Genomic DNA, 23,596 nt, shown 5'->3' with positions numbered 1-23,596 from the left:
TTTTTTTCTGATTTTGAGGAAGATTCTGCAGCGGCAGGTGTGGATGATTTTCTGCAGAGCATTTCTTGTATCATTCACTCTAAAATAGTGGAAGAAGCTTTGCCGAGAGATTTGCCAGAGTTCATACTGAGAGAGGAGGGTTGATGAGCCAGAGAATTAATATGAGGAAACAGATTGTCCTTTACAAGTGTACTGGTAAATGATGTAATTATAACTGGGAGTGGGCCCATTTGCTTTTTTTGGTTTGTGGGTTACAGCTATTTTGCGTGGCACTGATCCTGCTGATGCTACAGCAAGCTCACCCTTCTGAACAAAGGGACGGTAACACTTGCTCTGCTTGGGATGCTTCCTATAGAGGACAAGCAACACCTCACAACAAACGCCCTCCTGTGGCTGGGGCTCACAGATGCTAAAGCAGCTGGGTTTATGGCCTTGCAAGCACCCAGAAACAAAGCAAGCAAGAGGCACAGCGCACCCCCTCAGTTTAAAGTACTAACATCTGAGAGATTATTTTTGCAACTGGACTAAACCAAATGCGCTGTACTTTCCAAAGGTGTGAGTCATCTGAAAGGAGCTGATGTAGGAGAGCTTGAAGTACAGACTACCCGTCATGAATCACATGTGCTGCAAAGGGTTTACGTTGAGGCCAGAGCCCGAGAGACATTTTTTTCCTAAACGTTTGCCATGAACACTGAACAGAGTCTACCTCCTTCCCCTTCTAAATCTGTGCTTTATGTATTTGAAAAAAGATACAGTAAGAATACAGCCTGATTTTCAGTGGGCTATAGAACCTTGCCAGGCACATGATCACCTGTGTATCTACCCCTGCGCACCGATCCTCTGCTGGACGGGCAGAGCAGCTTCTGTTCTAATAGACAGCTCTCAAATGAACACCCTCAGCTTAAACCTAAACAGCTTGGTGTAAGCAAGCAAAATGAGCATCTGGAACAGAACACCAACTTACAGTTTCATCGCCAGAAGGCTTCCCCATAATGAAATATATTTCATTATGAATGGCAACATTTGAACTGCTGCATTTACACGGCTTACTTAATTCGTTATACATCACAATTTAAGTGCATATTCTGTCAGCTCTTCCATTGCAGGCCATCAGTACTCTGCAATCCCATATAACATTTATGTTGATTTTCATAACTTAATTTCTCAATCATTTAATTTATAACAGGCTATACAAGAGGAGTTATCCTAGGTACAACCCTATTATCTACTTAGCCTCTCCAAACCTTTTTGAACAGTGTAGGTTATTTCCAGTGCATACAAGATAAGATAACAGCATTTGAAAGGTGGTTTTTCCATGCACAATGCTAATTTGTAGAAATCAAGGGTGTGAACCTACAAGCCTTACAGACACAAGCTGCTCATATCCTCAGAAAAGACAGAGTATCAGTGCAACAACAGTTTTCAGGATGAGATCAGCTTCTAGATTATTAAAAGCACATTAAGAAATTTTTACAAGCAAATTAAAAGGAAAAAAAAAAGTCCCATATATCCCCATTCCCCTCCAACCAAGCTAATTTTGAAGTGTCCAACTATAAGTTCTTCCATTACAATACCCTTTCTCCTGACAGTTTGCCTACCATTCTCTATTTAACTTCCTTTCTCCTGTGGTGCTCAGACAACATTCTCAATAGGCAGGACAAAAAGCACAGGAAGGACAAGGACAACAAGCTTAAAAAGAAACCGAAGTAGATACTTTGGAGAGTTTTTATTGGTAGTACTTCACATCAATGATTTAAGAAATGTGGGTGCCTGTCAGTGGACCGCTCAACTGTAATTTAAGCACTCATTTAGGTGACTCATTTACCCAAAGTGGGAGTTGGATGCTGAGCTGAGCACTAAGGTAAGTGGCCGTGCATACTGGGAGGGGATGGAGAATGGAAATGAATTAGATGATTCACTGCTGAAACAGGAGGTGACATTTGGACTAAGGGGCCTTCTAAACATTCGTTTCAGAAATCTAATCCCCTGTTAAGCTGTACAAGAAGAAAAAAAAAAAGCCATCCACCGGGAAGAACTTTTGCAAAGGTCTGACAGAGGAGAGGAAAGCAGCTGCACTCACTGTAGAGCTGTCCCATGGGCAGAAGAGGACAAATTCCTCACAAGCAGAGACACTGGCATCACAGATTGACACTGTAGGGTTTAAGAGGACTCTGAAGTTGTCACACAGTTCAGCTACAAAGGCATCTACACTAGATACTTTAAGACAGACATCTCTCTCTGCAGACTACACAGTTGGCTTGTGCTCCTAAGTGGTCAATATTGTACGTATGCTCAATAACTGAAGCAGTGTCTGTGAATTCCCCCTTCCACATCATTTAGCACAGGCTCTGATGCAGGATAAAGATGGTATTGAGACAGAAACAGCAATTTCCTACCAGTCAAGATAGGGTTGGGGGTGGGGAGGAGCTTTACTTCCCACTTCTTTTAAATAACACAATGACAATATGTATCAGTCACTTGACTTTTGTATGTTTTCCCAAGATTTCAGAAAAGATGGGTGCTTTGAACTGCTCTGAAAGAGACTACTTCTAACTTAGCACTTCTCTCTCTCTCTCTCGTGTGTCTCTGTGTGCATACATATACATGCGCATATATATTTTTTCTTTAATTAACAAAGAGAAACAAACCCCACACCCCTCTCCATCCCCAGCCCTCACATTCCATTCAAGCATACTCACGGCTCCAAAGCGAATAGGCAAGGCGACAGTTTACTCGGCGATAAAACTGCTTGTTTATGGGCCAGAGGACTAGCGTGCATAGTTGAATGAAGTTAATGATCAGTCCACTCACAACAAAGACGAACCCAATGAGGAGGTGAACTATGAACTGGGTCTTCAGAAAGGCAATGAAGCCCATGATAACCACTCAGAAGCGCGTGCAAGGGCCGTCACTCAGAATAACTGTCCTGAAAGAGAAAGCAAAGAATCAAATAGAGACTGGATTTACATGCCCCAAGGAAGAGCAAAGTGGGAGCCCTGAAACGGTCCATGCCACTTCAGCAACAGAACCCTACCCAATAAACACTCTACTCTCCAATCCTGCCTCATTCAGGTCTTCACACAATAAACTGTTGATGGTGCAAATCACTTCCAAAAAATAGAAAGGAATCATTATTTGCAATTTACAGCCCACCAAGACGATTGTTGTTTGCTGAAGATGAATCTCACACCTCTCTTCAAACAAAGATCATATAATTGGACTTAATGCCAGGGGGAACACAGTCCCCTGCACTCACAGTGAAGCAGCCGAGCCCCAATCAGTAAACAAGCTGTACCGTGACTGCTGTACCTTCACGGGTTGCTGTCCCTGAACTGCAACAGGAGCCTCAGCACCCTGCACCCAATAAATGGCATGCCGAGCCTCTGGAGCTGCGTAAACGAACCGATGCCTTCCTGGCCTGCCTTCAAAGTCACGGCTCTCTACATACTTCTCCCGAACAAGTGCTGAACGAGGGCTGCCGGGGGCTACAGAGACTTTGTTGGGCATTTGCTTTAACTAGAAGAGTACAGCAGTCCATCTGGGGAACAGGCTCGTCACCCTGCAGAGAATCTCAGGATGAAGAGAGCAGGGCTGGTAAGACAGAGCATCAGTCTGGCAAACACTAAGGCATGGAAATGGAAATCAGGTATTCCCACATCCAAAACTCATGCTGGAACAAGTTTAATTATGTCTCACTTTGTCAAGCCACAGTTCCATGATCAAATATACCATTTAGTGTGAGGTAAAAAGTAAAATAAAAGAAAAACCTTAGGCTATGTAGCAGTACAAACTTGACCTGGAAAGGGCTTTGGCACAGAATCTTGACTCCACCGAACTAGCCAGCTCACTTAACTCTGAGCATATGCCATATTAATACCAGGTGCAGAAAGACGGGTGATACCTGAACCAGCAGTAGTTTAGACAGCCAAGTCTGATCCAGTACAAATCCTGCAGTACAAAGTTAACCCAATAAAATGTGTTTACCAAGCCACCAGATTTATTCCAAACCCTGCATTACCTGGCACAGGACTTCTTGACCCATTGAGTACCAGAAACCAACCAGGCTGTCAAACCACAGCCTCAGTGTTCACCAAAAAACCAAAAGCATGACCCTGGTTTTCTTGCACAGCCAAAGCTTGCTGACAGGATTTATGCTCAGCTTTTACAAGTGTTGCAAATGACCAGACCAACCAGTAGATGGTAACAAATACTTTTGACAAGTCTAGCATCCAAAGGTGATGCAGAAGTTCCCACTGCCTGAAAATAAAGTACCTGCCAGCTGTGAGCAACCAAACCATTTTCATTTGCCACCTGTTTACAGTTTGGTGCTATTTATAAAACCCAACAGGAATTTTACTTGTGAAAGCTTGTTTTCTACTATCTCTTCTACATATCAGGTACTGCCTTTCAAGGCACAGTGTGTCTAGCTTTTGCGCAATTAAAATCTATTTGCATCATTAGTAATCTACCCACTTCAGAATCACATTAGAGAGGGGAAAAAAACCCCAAGTCTGTTTCAACAGAGCCACTATTGTGCCCACCACAGAAAGCAAAGCAAGTTGAATAGGCCAGTATTGAAGCTTATGATGAATAATCTACATTCTCCCAATATTTCCCTGTAAGAATGGAAGAAACATTTTTTCCGCTAATAAATTACTTTAAGAACAGCTGTTGGGAAGCAGAGACTCGTGTTTAAAAAGAAACAAGTGAAGCCCTCCTTCCTCTCCCCTCCTCTAAGGGTGGCAGAGTACAGTTGCCTCATACAGCCAAAACACCGCACAGGGCTCACACATACCATATGGGAGGTAGCCATGGTATTCAGCGTTTGACTTCCTAGCACAGCAGTGGGATCCTATAATTTCCACTGGCACATTCTTCAAGCCGTTGTATTAAGCACCACCAAACATTAAACACCAAGTTGTTCACTTCCAAGATCAGAGTCATTCTCTTCATCTGGTTTCTTTCAAAAAACAGTTCAAAAAAAACCAGAAAAGAACAATCTCCCCTCCCCAACGCCCTCCCCCCCAACTATTTTTTGAATCCCTATGTGGCTTCTGTACAGCCACGTGCAAGCAGCTTTGCTGATGACCATGTCTATCAGTCATTAGACCAGTACTTACCGCCTTTCAGTGCTCAGCTTGGCCCCTTCTGGACAGGGCCCAAAGCACATACAAATGGCACGAGGAAAAATAGAAATAAAATGGTTTGGCCTCACTTCCACAGCCTCTTTGCTTTGAGCAAAGTCTAGAGCACTCTGGTGTTTGTCCATTACATTACGTTGCTGTGTTACGGACCCGAAAGGACACATCGTTTTTACCAGACAGAAAGCTGGAGACATTGCAGCATATTGCTTCTCTGGCTTTGTTATGTGTGGAAAGCAGGATTTATCACTTGTGCGCCAATACCCTGCCCCACATGCTGGGTACTGGTCTTGCTCTGGCAGGACTCCAGAGCTGCACGGCTCTGGCTGGCAACATGGCACAGCCGCCTCGTGCACCTGCACCTGGGCTCCCTGCACCCCCGTGCGTCCGGGGACTGCAAGTCTTACCAGTATTGCTACAGGGTGAAGAGGACAGGAGCCAAAGCACAGCCGGTTCCTCTCTGGCACCTTTTGAGGGCAGCATTTGCCCAACTGCTCCATAAAGCACAGCTGGTTTAATTGCACTTCCTCTTAAAATGGACAAGGGATCAACTAAAAAATGGGCTCGTCTGCCTGATCCTTACAGTTTCAATGCTGGACACAGAACCTGCCAGTGTCCCTTTTGCCAATCTTTCACTTAACGGTACTTGACTTTTAAGGTAATTAGAAGTTAATCTTAACCCAGGGATTCTTGACTTTTCTGCATGTAGGACATGCCCATGCAGGACAGCCAGGCAATTCAGGGACTGACTAACAGGCAAAGGGTGGTCAGTGGCTGTTTTGTTGAATCCCATGGTCAGGCTGGGGAGAGCATGGGGAAATCAGTATTTGCTGGAATGAGGAGAAGCAACACTTCTGAATCTGACACATATATTAATATCAGCTAATTGCCTAGGAAGTAAACATCTGCCCTAGCTTAAGACAGCAAGTCTCAGCACTATTCATTTTTGCTTTTTTAAAGTATACCCATATCATGTGCATATTGAAAGACCTGCTGGTAAAAAACTTTTTTTTCACCTTTCTTTTCCTAAAGCACCTTGTAACTTCACAACATTGACCTTTCACCACCAACCCCCCATTTCCTCCTGTGCAGCCGCACTGGGAACTGTGGGCTACTTTAGTACTCTCTCTGCTTTCACACCCTTGCCAAGTGCCTGCCCTTCACAGTCAAGATGCAGGACAGCACTAGTGTAAAACCCAGGTCAAACCAAATGGCACGCTTTCATTGCCTTTTATTGCCTTATTCTGCAGGGTCATTTGACTGTCAAAGTCAGAGGCTGCTCCCATAGCATTGATCTTTATCTTCTCTGATGAAAAAGTTCTTAAATGCTTTGCATCCTTCTGTGCTCCTTCCCTTACTTATATACCTCTTAAGTAAAGGGCAAGGAGGCAGATGTCCTACAGCTTTCTTGGGTACAGAGTTGCGTTTTGAGGCTCCATGTTCACAGGGATTCATTGGTATCTAAAAGGTACTATGTGCCTCTCAGCAGCAGGAGTAATACAATCTTTTTCCTTTACCCAGCTTTCTACATTCATGAAAGTCAATGATTAAACTGCTTTGAGACTTCTACCCCTCTGATAAATGCCACTGAAACGTGCCACCAAGTTCAAAAGCCATGAGAAGGGAGAATGACAAAGACGGCATGATTGCATCAGCTTCATTTCATTAAGAAATCAGGTTAAAAATAACCCAGATGCACAACATGCCCTAAGAACATTACAGCCATTTCATGAAATGTGTAATTATTTATGAACTCAGAATTAAAAACTCAGCCACTAGTCATTCTGTAACAGTTTTTCCAGTTCAAACTCCAGGTTTTAATTCATTTATTGCTATAATGTGCATACAATTCCTCTGAAGTTCATGACATTTGCACAAATATGAGCATGAAATTAGGAATTAGTCCACTGATTCTAATATTCCAACCCAGTGAGAATTAATGAGTTTGACAACAACAAAAACTGCAGCAGCCACTGCTTACATCTCTAGTCTTTTGCCTCCAGTTTTTCTGAGCATGGTCTGTTGCCTTTTTCCAGCTGCTTCCGCTCTACTGTACCATATTTATCTCCACTTATGAAACTAATTACAGACATCTTTTACTCTGAATGAGTTGCTGCCACCCTGAATTCTGGTATTTTACCTACCTCCCAACATTTTCACCAGTTGAAGAATTCATAAAATCATAGAATCATTAAGGTCGGAAAAGACCTCTAAGAACATCAAAGTCCAACCATCAGCCCAACACCACCATGCCTCCCAAACCATGCCCTGAAGCGCCCGTCTACACGTCTTTTAAACACCTCCAGGGATGGTGACTCCACCACCTCTCTGGGCAGCCTGTTCCAGTGTGAAAGCCTTACAATACTGAATTCTACCCTTTACCATCATATTTTAAAATACTGTATTTTTCAGATTGAGCTTTGTAAGCCTTCCTGATGTCTGCATAAACTTGGCAGACCCTGTCTATGAAGAAAGGCTAATAAGGTTGCAAGTCAGAAGCAGTACAAAAAGGCATTTCATGAGTCACGGCCAACACAGAGTTTCCTCACCATTTTTCAGAACTCTACAAATTCTGCTTGCTGAAAACAGATGGAAAATTAAAACCCATTTTTTTAGTCAAAGCGAGAATTATCTGTTCCGTGAGCTGCTTCATGTGTATGAAGAGGGCAGGTACAAATAGCAGTAGGCAGGAGCTGAAGAAAACGCCTCTTGTCTCAGTATACTTTCTACCCTCCAGATTTCTCTGATAACCTGACTCAGGCTACTTCTCTTTTAAAAGCAGCTAGGAAAATCATCAGCATAAGCATCTTTTCCCTCACCTCCCCATACAATATCAGAAAACCCAAGAATACTAACCAGCTACCCAACAGTCTAGGCAGAGATGTGAGGGAAAGCTTCCAGTGGATAAATAAAAGTACAAGTGCCAGTCTGTTCATTCTAGCATCCCACAGAAGCATTACATGGCCACAGGGGCAGCAGATTGTTTTCCTGGACATTCCTGGGACGTACCACACAAAAATAGGTTTATTGCCTTGTGAGCTGCGTTCAATGCTTAGAAGTAATTACCTCAGTTACCTCTAAAAAATAATTTCTCCTTGCAGAATACGCAATACTTTTCTAGCTAAAAGACAAAAGTACAGTGTCTATCCAGCTTTTAAAAGCATATTAATAGCAAATACCCATTATAGGAAAACATTCAGGAAGAAAGTAGGTAATTGATGGTCTTCCACTTCATACATTGTACCGCATCTCTTTCTGGGGTGAGGAATTTGGGAGCATGACCCACAGGATGCAAAAGCCATACAAAACCAACAGAGTATTTACACAGGGCTTTGCCCCAGACTTAAAAGCAACATGAGGCTCCTGTCCACTCTGCCATTACACCACTAAAAGCAGTCTCCACTCAGGCCTGATTTATTTTAGAAATATCATTTTAGAAGAAGCACTGGCAACAACAGGTGTATAAGGAGGCGAGAAAATGTAGCTTATATCAACAACAGTGAGTCAGTATAGCTAATAAGCAAATGAAAGGAAATAAGGTGTAACAACAGTTTTGGTATCCATTTGAACAGTCTCTTCCAAGGTTTCTCCAGATATGCTGTAAAAATAGTCAACTCTTCAATCACATCCCACACACCATTACGAACTGTCTACTATAGACCTAGCCTTTTAAACCTAAGCATGACAGGAAGACTATCTTAGTTTCTGACACAATATAGGTCTAATTTCCCTGCATATCCCTCAAATGAAAAGCAAAGCTGATTCAGAGTTCATGAAAAATCTTGCTTGTCATGAATTTCTAAAATTGAAATGTATGGAAAAGCACCTTAAGCCAAACTTAGGTCACAAAGATGCAAATATTTTTTCTGAGTTGTGAGAACTAGGAATATGATCTCAATAAGAAAAAACATTACTGAGTTACCATCATGAAATTAGGTGAGAGCTTATTCCTTGAAATTTGGCTTTGAAACAGCACCAGAGCCAGCTTCTAGAAAAGGACAAGAGTAAAAGATTATCACCACTATCTGTCTGAAATATAGTCATTATTTTGGTCTTAATCTAAAAGTCCATTAAATAATAGGAACTTCCACTAGTGTCAATAGGTTTGGCTCAGTATCTGTAGAGATTTTTAATGAGATTAGTCTACTTCCATCAAATAGAAAGCCTTTTGTTTAACTTGTCATCCTAATGAGAGGCTGGTACTTCAAGGTTAAAAAAGGGGAAAAAAAAAAAAAAGGAGAAAAAAAAAAAAGCTGTGCACATTGCTCTGATGTTCATTGTCATTTAACAGACTGGGAGGTCCTGGAAAAGTTATTTCATATTCTTTCACCATAGGTAAAGCACAGGCATTAGGTCCAGGTATGATGTGATGGTCACTCAGAACAATGACAGCCACGGGAGAAGCACACATCCTTAACAGAAACACTAGTCCCTGTTCATGCCTCCTCCACTCTATAAATCTTTAATTTTATTATTACAAGACTATAAGTTCACCAATTAAACTTTAGGAGAGAGTAAGTTACAAAAGAAAATGCATACGTGAATAGTTTATGTGTACCAGTGACCCCCATTGGGGAGTGACCACAGAAAGTTATTCCTTCACCCCACAAATGCCACATTAGGGCATAGCCCCACTGTGGGGAGGCCTTTATGTGCTCAGAGCAGCTCCTGCCACGGCAACACCCCCCCCACTGCCCTGTGAAGAGCACCCATAAGAGGTCCATACCCCAGCAGGACTTCAGCCCCAGCGCTACTTCCTGCTTTTAAAATGTGGGGCAGCTTCCTATCAAGATATGGGTTGCTCTAAAAAGAAAAAAAAAGTAAAGATAAGCAGTTGTTTAACTTGTATTTTGTAGATAAAAGACCACAGGATCTGTAAACAAAGCAAAGAAAAACATTCAAACAACTTGATGGAGCCAGAAGGGGATAAAACAGCTCTTGATACTACATATCACGGCACTTGAGGGGCGGTTTTCCCTCTTCCCCACCCTAAACGAAGTGTTAGTGACATGATTAAGCCTCCTCACCAGCTGCCGAGAGCACTGTGCTTATGCCTCTGCTAGAGATGAGATTATATTTTTCTAATGTTGCTACAATATTACAGCTGAAAACACAAGCAATATTAAAATGGCTATTTTCCACATTTACTTTCAACCATTTCCTTTCATCGCACTCGGCACATACAAAAAAAAAAAAAAGAGATCAAGTGTGCACAAATTCAATTTCTCCTCATCATACACACTCAGTTAACTCGGCCTCTACCTAAACAAATGGATCAGATAATAGAAATGAATCCTGACCTGCTTAGAAATCTGCTGGATGCAAGGCAACCAACACAAGGAAGCAGGACCCCTTGAGAAACCTCCCTCACTGCAAGCACCTCTATCAACAAAGAGAACAATGGTATTTTCATTAGGATTTTCTGTTCACAACAGGGAAACTAGAGGGATTCTGTCGTGAGTTCACTGGGTAAAAACTAGCCCAGACAATTTCGATGATATCACGGCTGAGCATCACTGAGCTAGGCTGACATCAGTTTTTCCACAGAACAGCCTCACCGTACTTGCAAGACACTGCAGGATTCTCCACTGAGCTTTCCAGTGAAGGAGTCCCTCTACTTCAAAACCTGGTTGTGCATGCGTGTAACTTGTTTTTATTTCAGGAAGGCAAACATTGCCTTATGGTTTAGTAAACTTAGGATAGTTTCTATTATAGTATGTCATTTACAACTGCTTGTAGGTGTTTGTGTGCTGTTTCTCCCTTGTATACACGCACGCCACTTGTCATCGTTTGGTCTGCAGTCTGGCACTTTTGCTTCAGTATAAACAACACGTAAAGTTATTTTTCCCCTAAAGCTATAATTACAAAACCTTAATTGCATATTAAATTTAGATTAGATAATAATTTGCAAGTTTTGCAAGTTTGCCTCATTTCTCATAGATACAGATGGGGTTTGTGGGTATATGCATATTTAAGAGATACTTGGGAGAGCTGTAGAACTCAACTTTAGTATACTTTGCCCTAAACTTGACTATTACTGATTACAAAGCTTTACCAGACTCTAACCATTTGAACTCAAGTTTCTTCTTTGACCTGCTTGCTTAAGAGAAGACCCCACAAACATAACTTATCTTGATCTACATGGCATACAATTAGCCTCGTTTTGAAAACCAAAGGCAGGTAGACACATATTACTCCTGGTGTCATCTTTAATGTAAAAGGGAAAATTTAACTGCCAGGGACAAAAAAATAAGAGCTTTTCAATTATGGTCACCTAAACCAAAAAGAAATTTCACTTGAGTAAGCCTTACTGCAGCAGAGCTAAGCGAAACTACAAGTTAATGCGCATGTTTTAATGCACCAGCTTCCCCATTAAAGGGTGCTAGTAACCCAAGAGCACAACAGGGGTCCCACCTCCCTCCCCAGTGCTGACTGCCCTTCCTGGGGGCCATACAGGGCTGTGTGTTTGCCTTTCTTTGCAGCATTACAGAAGTCAACCTCCCTGATGCAGCCATGAGCAGAGACATCAGCCATCGAGCAGGGGCAATGGGGAGCCGTGTTCACACCAGCCTGTTGGCACAGCAAGACACAGCAGAAATGGACCTGGATCTTACGCCAAGGGGGAAAAGGTAAGCAAAACTGCCATTTAAAAGAAATGGGGATAAAACCAGGGGAAAATACCAGCCCACAGGAAGACATTTTACACTGAAATGCACGAGCTAGAACACTGTCATATGCTGTATATTTTAAGAAATAAATAGGAACAATTATCCAGTTTTGCAAATTCCTTGTGGCTCCAGACAGACAGTTAAGCGTGACTCACTCAGAAATGGCTGTCAAACACCTTCTGCCAGTCTTGCTCCTTCTTTTGGGAGCTTGTAAACCTCACTCCTGCTCTTTCTGTTTGTTTGGGGGCAGCTATTCTCCCCCCTTTACCACTTCAGATAAAACTCCTTCAAGGGAGAAGCAGGATGCTAATCCTTGCTAGCTCCCCAGTTCCCTATTCCTTCCCTCATGTTATACTGTCCTTATTTCATTACAGACGCCAGCAACTTCCCAGGCCTGTGCAAGAGTCCCACTGGGTGCCACAGTGGATTTATGCCATTCAGCCACTGTGTACAGCATTAGAGGCATTACCAGCCCATCTGGCGTTCAGTTTGTATGTCAACCCCAAAACCTGAAAAATGCTGTCAAGTTTCCAGCTTGCACAGGCTTTGTGACCAAAAGCAGACTGGGAGAAGTTCTTAGAGAACTCAGCACACTCCAGTGGGTCTAACAGGCCCACTCCAGTTCTCTAAAGGACAGCCAAATATCTTCTGCCCTGCTACCTGCTCTCTGCACTTTCACTTTGAGTGCAACAGCAGGGTGTCCTACCCAATTTCAGGCGTGGCAGATGACAGGCAATACTGGGATGCAATTCCTGCCAAGCAGTCCTGGGATGCTCTTGGTGCTAAATGCTCCCTTTCTTTTCCCAGCCAGGCATACTCCATCAGTGATATCTAAGAAAGGACTTCAGCAGCACCTTTGGTAAACACTGTGAATCTGTTTACCCCTATATGCAAGGGAACAGATACTTGTGAGAGGCAACAGCTAGATGGAGGTTACTGCATAGCCCGGCAGCAGCTCACACATCATTGAACCATTGCACTTGCAATGAACAAAATCGCCACTGGTACCACAACACATTTAAGCAATTTTGAATGCTTGTCATGGAAAATAAGCCACCAAACCTCTAATAACCATGGTATCTGCATGCTTCTGACTTACCCCCAAAGTTACACTGCAGGCATGGGAAACCTTTTCCTTAATGACTGCATACACCTTTAGGATGTTGCAGATGTAAAGCACATCCCTGAAGGTACCTGTCGATTGCCCGCTTGCTTGTGTTGCTCATGCTCTCTGCTGCTAAGCTGTGACTTACTAGTTTGTGCGTAGCACCATTCTGATGTGGCTTTAAGATTTCTGGGTCTCAGCTGGCCAAAGTGGAGGGTGGACAGAGTGGGGCAACAGCCCACAGCTGTCCAGAGATCTGCTCTAACTCCCCCACTGCCACCTCTCCTTAAGCCTCAGGAGGAGCTGAGTGACCTCCCTCTCTCACAGAAAGGAAAGGATATAGAATACTCCTCCACTGTGCAGCAGCAGGATTAAGCAACTAAAATACACACAACCACTCCTGCAGACGGGGCTAGAAAACCTCCATTTTCCCCATGACAGACTACCCCACACCTCTGGGCAGGGGAGCAGGAAGCAACATGCTTCTCACTGGAAGGAAGGGGATGGAAGGGATGACCTGTTTTAGCCAGGTTTATGGCTCACACTATGCATGTGCTGGAGGTTTCGTAGATTTGGTGGGTGAACACTGTACTGGCACCCCCAAACAACACTACTCAGCTACCAGCAGGTCTCAGTACAGTAGGGCAAAATTCCACATGGGCATTGTTTTGAAAAACACTTTGCTGATTTATTTTTAATATATTTTTAAATCAAATAATAAAATTTATATCTTAAATACTAGATATATAAAATTATACATAAAAATATAATCACATATAAATACATAAAGTGTATATGTGTGTGTATATATATTAAAAATTACATGTATATAACACGCAGAGGACATACCAGCAATTTCTAGGATAGCAGTCGTAGGTCTGATAGAATTTCATTTTAACCCAGTAGTTATGCTAGTATTTGGAAAGAAATAGTCCATAGAAAATTAGCATTATAGTCAGAGACAGGGTGGGAAGTGGAAACCAGGGGACTCCACAATTTACAAGTAACGTCAAAAGGCTGGGGTGGCCATAATCAATGTTCTTCTCAAGTCAGCTCATTATTTATTCCATCCCACTGCAGTTAACACACCTATGCGATTGCTACAGAGTATCTAAGATCCCACAGATGTGTGATAAAATTTGCAGTTTGACAGAAGCATGAATCCCCTTTTTTCAGTCAATGTGGCAAGAATATCAAGTTTCTTCCCTCTCCACAAAGGTAATTGATGCGAGTTGAATTTTCCTATTCAGCCAAAACATAGATTATTAAATACAGACCAATAGGAAAGTTAGAATGAACAGTTTATATACTCTTTTCCCACAAAGGACACACAAAAAGTAAGTCTTCCCAGCACTGAACTGGCGTGCATTTAACTTCACAAAGGCTATAGAAAATGTATCTGTGATAAATCTTTCGTTCCTCCTACTTTTGCTCTCTCTGCAGGTTACCATTTTGCTTCACAAACACCTTGAATATTGGGGAGCACTGCTGCACTGTCCATCCTGGGTGCTGACACAGTTCTCACAGCTGTGATGGGCCAGGAGGGGCTTGGGAGAGCAGGGCCCGAAGTGCAGAAGCCTGCCTCGCACCCAAACTGGCCCCAGCCTCAGATCTGCAAACTCCCTCTCCAGTTTATGTGAAGGTGTGCAAAAGCAACAACATATGTACATATTGTGAGACAGACATACAAGCCAGGTTTTTAGTTTGGTTTTAAAATTAGTATTAATAATGATTTTTAAAAATGAAACACACTCAGGTTGCTTGAAATTATGAAGGATTGAGACCAAAACTTACTATATAATCTCTTACAAACATGTAATTAACCACAGAAGTAGCTGAAGCTATAAGTTGTCTCAATGAGTTCTCAATATAGCTGAAGAAAGTGGCACTTTTGTCATGTTGAAGAGCTCAGGACTTTTGCCCCACCTGACCAGAGGTCAAGTAAAGATTTAACCACCAGCAAATCACACTCTGCATTTAGTAGTTCTATTATTTTCAGCCTTTCCTATGGAGCAAACGCTGACAGTGACATTTTCCCTCCAAATGTAAGCATTTTTAATTCCTCTTGTGAAGAAAGACTTTTTGCCCCAATTACTTCTGGTTTTGATAGAGCTAGCAGGTGTAGCGAGACTATGTTCTTCGTTTCTACTAGTTCATTCAAAGTTGAAGGCCCGACTGGGAGTTGAAAAAGGAGAGAGCCTCTTGCAATCTCAGAATAAAAAACAGGTGGAAGAAAATGAGGTCTCAATTTCAAATGGGGCCAAACTTTCCCCGGTACTTACATCTTGTTTTTTCCCTTTATAGTAGGCTTCTGTTCTTAAAGTAAAGATGTTCCAGCTGTGGCTACTCTCTTTAGTGAGAAGAATACTGTCCAGAGTGGATTTTCAGAGTATTTCAATATCCCTACAAAACCTCTCATTCTTTCTGAAGTTATTAAGCCAGATAGCGTGCCTGCACAGGTGAAAATTCATTTTTACTAATACAAAAGTCTGAAGCTACTACAATTACAATTGGTACCATAAAACAGGGTTTGGTCAGATTTATGTCTGGATGCTGACAGTGGCACTGTTAAGCATTAAATGAACGCTACAGGGAAAAACACACTTAAATGGTTTGTCATCACCTTGACTCCTACTTTCTGTCTTGAGATTAGCATCTTCTTTGTATCTAGTCATTAAGTCTCTCACTAGATCCCAACATCTGAAGTTTAATCAGGTTTAAAAAGTTTTGTTTGTTTAAAGAAGAAAACCCAACAAGTTAAGACACAACTATTTCAGTGAGAAACTTCAGTATTTCTGTATTTCAATGCAGGGTTTTACTATGTGACAGAAAATTTGCTGGGCACCCCTTCCTGAATCACCTGCTCTGATTTGTACAACTGATTGTACAACTCCTAAGTTGCTAAAAATTTCAGAGTGCCTCCATCCTCATCAAAGAGAGGGGTTTGCTGACAGCAAGTACCCAGAGCACTAGCCAACTAGTAGCTAGCTGAAGTGGCAAATAACAAAGTAACTAGCCACGGTAAGTGATTTCTTTAAAAATACTAGGATTTTTTTCTAGATGAACCAAATACATTTCATAACACCAGTAATCCAGCACTCTAAAGAGAACAGCAAAGGGTCTAGAGAAGTACAAGTTAAATATTGTATAAAAAGGCATCTTTCGGCAAACATTGCCTGATCAGTGTATGATTTCCTCAATGACAAAAGTGCACAGCTCCCAGCTGTCCCTTGGAGTCTCTCCCTTGAATGAAGAGACGTTTTCCAAAATGAGCCATGCAACCACAAAACAGAAAGCCTAACGCATGGTACTGCCACTGCCGAGGTCAATGGCAAGTTCAGTCCAAGCACTATGCAGGGAGAGCACAAACCTCCCTCAAAACAGCAGCTTCCCAGCATTCCTATGGAGTCAAGGGCAGGAAGGATGCCCAAACCTGATTTGCAAGTGGCTCAGGGAGCTAAAAGGAAGGGGAAGATAGCAGTCTTGAAATGCAGATAGGCGAAGAGCTGAGAGACTAAGTTGGAGTACAGGAACAAGGCAGCACAGGGGAGCAGAGATCACCACCAGACCATGTTCCCCCCCTGCAACCCCTGTGTTTGAATTCACAGTGTGAACAAGTCTTCCATCCATCGCTCTCCACCTCCGTGCCAGTGTATTTAGCATGTTATTTCCCTCCACTTGCTACACGTAACTACAGGAGTTATTTATACGTCCAAAGAAATCCTCGTCACTTCAGTTTTTCCCCCTACTTGCTGAATCCACAGAATAAAGTGACAATCTGGTATTCTGACATCAACCTGATAGCTAGCTTCTACCATACCTCAGAGACATAGTTAATGTCACCACTACAACACTTTGATTTAGTCAGGCAGGAGGAGCCTACTAAACGCCAGAAAAAAACTCTGAACTGGGCTATTTGTTTCCTAACTCACTGGGTGCAGGAAGGAAGCCGCATCCACATGCACACACACGTCATATCAGTGCAGCTCTCTTCAGCTCTGCCCTGTGCATCAGCTTCCTTCCACCAGATCTGATCCCAGTGGACGAGCAAAGCAATCACTGGTCAATCCAAAAATTTCTCAGACACATCAAGAGAATAGTAAACCTGAAATATCCCTGACTTATCTTGTCTCCTTCTCCATGTAATCGTCTATTTTCAGAAGCATAGCTTCTATTATTGATCTCTCGAGAACAACAGAGGTTTTGTTGTTAGTTTTCCCCTTGCCATGGCAATATGTGTATCAAGTAGAAAGATGGTCTATTTAGTAAAGCACATTTGATGCTATTTCTGAACACAAGATACAAAATAGTATCCTAATGGTTTGCAAGTTTTATTTTTACAGTAATTTCTCAAGAACTCAAGTCCTCATCAATTTTCTGTCATTACAAGCCACTTCCTCAGTTGTGTGTTCTGCTAAAAAAAATTTTGAACAAGAGCTGTCATATTTTAAGAACAACATTTTTTTTTCCTGATATTTCATACTATTATTTCTAGTTAGTTTTCTCTGCAAAGCTTCTCCCTGTCCTCTGTGTTAATGCATTCTTGATACGTACAACCTTGACGGCATTTTTGTCATCTTACTTACTCCCATATACACACCCAATTAGTCTCCTCAATCTTTCCCTGGATGACAGGTCCTGTGAGCACTTTATGATCTTTGCTACACATCTCAAAATTTTGCTTTCAGGTTCTAATTTTATAAATAAATCAGACTGTGTGAAAACAAACAGAATACATGCATGACAGTGATGTGGGGGAAATAATCTTTGAAAAATTACCAATTAACATATATTTCTATAGGACAAGCGGGAGAAGGAAAGTGACCCCAGCTGCTCATAGTGCCCATTTCTCTGGCAGGCTCCAAATGCAGGATCAGCTCTTCAGAGACAAGGCCAAACCATGGACACCTGCATATGCTTTGATTCTCTCCTTTCCAGGCAAAAAGGCCACCAACAAAGAAAAGCCATGGGCTGCTTCTGGGTTTACTTCAGTTTCAAGGCCACCAAGCTTCAGATGTTTGTCCTGCATTGTGAGCTGGCCTCTCCCAAGAAGCAGCCTCCAGAAAAGGTGACCTATCACTCATCTTTGGACACAGACTAATAAGATGGCATCTCAGTTCCCCAAATTTTGGATGTGTATGAAGTCATCTTGGGATGTCATGTCACAAAGCCTAACCACCAACACAGCTTCTCTCACCCGTTCACCATCTGTCTGGCTGCACTACCTGAATACGGCCAGTGCAAAGAGAGACAGTACTGGATCTGGGCAGATCCACTGTCATCAACATGGGCACATACAGGACAGCCATCACAGACCTACTCTCTGTATTAGGGGCCAAGTCCTGCCAGGGCACACACTCCCTCCACTGACAGCTCACAAGGGTCTAACTCAAAGCCCAAACACAAACATTGGGAAGATCAAAAACTTCTCAGTAACAATAGTCCTTCACATTCCCAGAACTTCTTCTGAAAGGACTTAACAGCAAAGCCTGCTCCTCACCAGGGCTTCCTTTCTTTCTTTCTGACATTAAAATATGATGCCTATTTGTATTACTGCTAACTGTGTCAACAACATACAGACAGTGGTTCAGCACTGGAACAAGCTTTCCAGAGAGGCTGAGGAAGCTCCATCCTTGGACATTTTCAAAACCCAGCTGGACAAAGCCCCGAGCAACCCAACCTATTTGTGAAATAAACCCTGCTGAAAGCCATCTCAAACTCAAATGGCACACTCCAGAGGTCCCACCCTACTATATTCTTCTATTTTTTTTATTTTTATAATGAATGTTGTAAAATTACAAGCCCACAATTACAATCTCCATAGAAAAAAGGATGCCGAGACCTCATGTTTGACCATGGGAAACCATTCTGAGAACTCCCTCCTTCTTGAAATGTCATCAAGTGAGCTCTACAGGAAGGTAAGGCAATGCACTTTGAGCAACAGTAATTAAGACCAAACTGCCTGAGTTTTCACTCGACTTCCCAGGTGGTTTTTGCAGCCTGCAGTGAGCCTTATGTTGCCATGGCTACTCTTACAAGCATTTCACCCCTCCTTTAAAATTAATCACATCACAGCTGCAGTACAGACATGCCCTATCAGGTAACTCAGCCACAGATTCATTTTCTCCTCTACCAGCTCTGCAAATCCAAGATTTGGTTTAAAGCAAGTTCATAATTTTTAAGACAGATGCAAGTTTAAGTATTACTTAGAGCATTTGTTTCGCTACTCTTAATCTCTTTGCTAGCATTAAAATGACGGATCTCTCTCACTGTATCTTCCAAATTTCAGAGTGTTAAGTCACATCTCTTTCACATCACAGTCTGACATCATTTGTTTGCAAGGGGCAACCAAATCAGCCACTGGGGACCAAGTGCCTGGAGAACTGCACTGTTGCACATCCCCAGTGAAACAGGAACAGTGCCTGCCTCTCCAGACTAGAGGTCTGTGGCAGAGCAACCACTGCAAGGGGCATGATCCGCAAAGTCCCTCAGGTCAACATGTTTTGTGTTCAAGAGTAAAAAATAGTCTCTGCAGTGTTAACAGCTGCTTTTCCAGTCTTTCCTCCAGCCTTTAATATCTCACATTTTTCCTAAGCTCCAACTCTGACCAATACATAGAAATCTTCATTTAGTTCATGCATAATGATTGCTCCAGTTGCAGAGAAGAGCTTGATTAGTAGAAGGAAGCCTGGTTCCCTAAAAACTTGTATTTTAGTGCTGACAGACACTTTTACAAGCTCACGTCCACGTAGAGAAGAACACCCAACTTTATGTCATAACATTTCCCTAAAGTGAGGCTCTTAGCAGCCCCTTTCTCCTCTCCCTGGCTACCTCCATGAAACTTGTAGGGTTCTGGTTATTTTGGAAACACCCTCGCTGCCACCAGCCAGTGAAGCATGGCTGGAAACCCCTCAACGGGTTCAAAACATATCGCTGAGGAGAGGGACACAGATGTATTTGAACAGCCAACACTAATTTTTATTTCCATAGCAAAGCATTATGAAAATCTGCCAAGCTCAGCCTCTTCAGGTCATCAAATTTAAATACACAGCAATGCCATGTTAGCCCGGATAAACTCATTGTTTATACACATGGGCATGGTCACAAAATTCTTTGGGTAATGAGTTTTTAGATATTCAAGATTTCCATGTTTGCAGATCCATGAGCAGCACAGAAAAAAACCACCCTGAAATCCACATTGAGAACACTGCTCAAAGCTTCAACTTCTCTGCAAACTTCTAACTTACTTGAATACTCTACACTCTTAAAATTGCATGGTTTGTTGCTACAGGTGTGTTAGGAAGACATTGGCTGTTTTAATCTCTGGGCGCTTAATCTCATAGTCAACTATGCAGTCAATGTAGGACACCTATCTTCTCAGTACTTCAGTTTAAGCTGCCTAAATAAAGCAGCAGAGCTTTTACACCAACATGGCAATATTTCAAGCACAGCAGCCCATAGACTATGGGCACATTATCCACAGATAACAGATGTTATCCAGAAATATATCATGTGGTGCTTTGAGTGTCAAGTGGTTATCTGTACAGACGCACCCAGAAAACTGAACCGCTCCTCTAACAGGCTCGGGCCTGTTCTTCCTCTGCCCATTCTTCCTCAGCCTCCCTTAATGGTGGTGCAGAGAGCTGCACTCCACAGGCCTGACAGAGAACGTGCCAGCCAACGCATAATGCTCCTCTCCCCTGCCATTTTGAGAAAGCATCAGTGAAGTGGACTAGCATTTTAATAGGTGAATAATATGCGAAGTATAAATGAGACATTTTTAAAATCTCTCCCAAGAGTCTCCCACCCTTGAGTGTCCTCTCTCCCCTTCAGCCAGCAGAGATGGCAGGGCCCACCAGCGAGCAGTGCTCTTCGTCTGCTCTGCCTCACCTTTCAGGGCTGGAGAACTGATGCAGGAACACTCATGGCCAACCTGGATACTCATCTTTCCCTATTTATCTCCTTCGAAAGTCAATCTTTCTTTAAAATAATATTCTAATAGGCAGTCACCAGGCAGTCTTTTGTAGTGCTACTCTGAAGAAAAACATAAACCAAACACTAACTTGACAGGAGCAGGGCTTAAAGCTCATGTTTGACCGGTTTAGCATTTACACTGCAGTACTTCCCAGAGCTCTTACCCATCCCCACGGCCAGCGGCACTGGGCTCCCCACCAACACAGAAACGACCTGCCCCTGCTGTGCTCAAATCTCCCCTCTGGTGCGTACAAATTCGGAATCTCCAGGTTATTCTGCCTAAAATAACAGACAAAGCTTTGACTCCAAAAATACAATGATGGGAAATGCTAGTAAAATCCAAGTGAAGATAGACATTATTAGAGATCATGTGCTAAACTTGCTTCAAACACCTGAAACCCAGAAGGCAAAGAGCAATTACAGTCAATAAGCAAATAAAATAAACCGGCAGTGAAATTACACAGCTCATTAGAACTGCTTTAATATACATAAAAGTCTAGCATAGGCGTCCCCTCTCTCAATCTGTGTAAAGAAAAAATGTTAAACTATTGCAGTACAAAATACAACAGTAGCAAAACCTGTATGATCTGAATTATTTTGCTCTTAACTCAAAGCGCATTAACAAAATCAAAACATTCATGACAAGTTGAGGTGTGCCAACACATCACTCAATCTACAAGGCAGGGTTAGGAATGTGTTAAGACCACCGACTTAAATTACCTTAAATTCTAATAAAAATGACAACAATTAATCAGACTAAGTACACATTAGTATTTTGGGTTCCTTTGGTGGCCAGAGGCTGAAACTTAAAAGGGCAAATCTGGCAACAGGGGAAAAAGAAAGGAAAAGGCATTTGTTTCACACATTTTGTAGCTTGGAATAGGTCAATTAAAAACCACAAAAAATTAGAGCAGTGGATTCTTATGCATTTATCCTACATATTAAGTGATGACAAGCATGCACAGAATGATAAATCTGTTATGTGCTAAGTTTGCTGATTGGTGAAAAAGGACAGTTCTTTTAGGGTCTCATGTTGTGGGGAGACTTTCACCAAACTCACTGAGGCAGTAAAGACTGACCAAAGAATAAAATGTGTCTTATGCTCTTATAATTTTGGTGGACTTCAGTTTTGCACTACAGGTTAAACACTCGATTGCTGCAGTATCTCTTGTAAAGCATTCATACCTGATATCAGAACGAGCCTATGCGTGGCGACATAGATTGGTAGATGCATATGAGCCCCCATGACTATTTCTTATAAAGCTGCCTGTAATTTCAGGAGACTGCTACTGTGATGGTCCCTCACACATCTTTGCTGCCTGAGCACCAGCCTTCACCTATCTGAGCAACGCTTTTAAAAAAAAAAAAAAACAAAAACCTACAACTTTTTCTTTCATTTTTGGGTATGGAAGGGGCATGCTGGATTTCCTAGGTTGTTTCTGAGGTTGGTGGTGTTCTTGCATCAGACACGCTGCAAGGGAGCCAGCCCCAGGCCTGCAGGGTGCCACATAAATCCCAGAGGAACAAAGACTCATCACTTCCTCAGATGAATTCCTTAGAGAGTACAAACTAAATTTAGCCCAGAAGGTGACCAAAATACATCCTGTCCAGCAAGCTAATAAGGGTGCTCCAATCCAGGAGAAGCAAAAGATCATGGATGGAATTACAGAAAAAACCTGGTTAATCTCTCAATACGCAAAGTTGATTCCCTGCTGAACAGGTGATCTCTGATCTTAATCACCTCAGCTCTGTCTGAGAATATTCTAAGGGAATTGCAACAGCCTAACCAACATATTTAAGAAAAAATCAATAAAAATTTAAAAATTAGTCTTTCTGGTTACTTCCTGCAGAGCAGATTTATATTAAAAAAAAATAAACAACAAACAACCAAACCTAAAATATTTACCAAAGTCAGCTTTCTTCAAGCATCAACAAATTAAAGAGTTAAAAAAACCTGAAACAACAAAGCCAAAAAACCACAGTAAGGTACTTGCATTAGGTCTCATCCATATCTAATCAGAGAGGTTTGAATGAGCTTTCTTTTCACAAATAGATGATGTCATTCATTTTCTCCTGAACCTTGAGGTTGTTGGAGAAGAGGATCTGACCTAATACCAGTTAATTCCTGCTGTGTGTAGAATTGTAATCTCTCCTGCAAACTAGATCTGACCTGGATTCAAGTCAAGAATTTTAAGAGTGAAGAAAATAGGGGATTAAAAATAAGACTTACAAAAAAGATGTACATGCCATGCCTATGTATAACATGCACACAAATTTATATCAATACAAAAGCATAACTAATATCAGATGCATAAACTACACCCTAGTATTGATTCAAGTCAAGCAGAATTATTTGAAAACTACACTGTGTTCATATATATACACTCCTAACACATGTATTTTCTTTGGTTAAAAAAAAAACAAAACCAAAACCCCAAACATTTAGACAGCTGTTAACATCCTTAAGCTCTGTATTTCCTGTTTGTTAATATTAAAACTGTAAAGTCACTTACATATGCCCCGTTTTCTTGAACATTTTGAGGACAAGAGAGGCTAGTAATCACACACATTTTAATTTGAGCTGCCACACTCTACATATCTGCAGAGATTCACTGTAAAGCTTAAACGTAAACAAACTCATTAATATTACAAGTGTGTGCATACACACACAGGATTGCAGGCTTGTAAATAGCATATGCACAACTGCC

General features: G+C 42.0%; 1 protein-coding gene and 1 long non-coding RNA gene across 8 annotated transcripts in view; one reads left to right on the top strand and one right to left on the bottom strand.

Moving 5' to 3' along the window:
- The window catches only part of AGPAT3 (1-acylglycerol-3-phosphate O-acyltransferase 3), a 95,346-nt gene that overhangs the window by 15,135 nt on the left and 56,615 nt on the right, over positions 1 to 23,596 (bottom strand). For 3 of the 6 annotated variants that reach the window (XM_064472646.1, XM_064472641.1, XM_064472662.1), the window contains one exon: positions 2,700 to 2,926. In XM_064472646.1, the coding sequence (XP_064328716.1) occupies positions 2,700 to 2,877 (178 nt within the window). In that variant the 5' untranslated portion in view covers positions 2,878 to 2,926. Of the gene's footprint in view, positions 1 to 2,699; positions 2,927 to 3,034; positions 3,120 to 3,256; positions 3,376 to 23,596 lie in introns of those variants that run through there. The other 3 variants (XM_064472679.1, XM_064472653.1, XM_064472671.1) reach the window with 3 other exon arrangements.
- Positions 11,323 to 23,135, top strand: LOC135317089 (uncharacterized). 2 transcript variants are annotated; one of them, XR_010376202.1, is made up of 4 exons: positions 11,323 to 11,770; positions 12,184 to 12,300; positions 14,358 to 14,556; positions 17,716 to 23,135. It is a non-coding gene; the product is annotated as an uncharacterized LOC135317089 (long non-coding RNA). The 2 variants fall into 2 exon arrangements; XR_010376206.1 differs by lacking the exon at positions 12,184 to 12,300.

Source organism: Phalacrocorax carbo, chromosome 1, assembly GCF_963921805.1.
Source record: "Phalacrocorax carbo chromosome 1, bPhaCar2.1, whole genome shotgun sequence".
Taxonomy (NCBI): Eukaryota; Metazoa; Chordata; class Aves; order Suliformes; family Phalacrocoracidae; genus Phalacrocorax; species Phalacrocorax carbo.
This window is presented reverse-complemented; position numbering and strand designations above follow the sequence as displayed.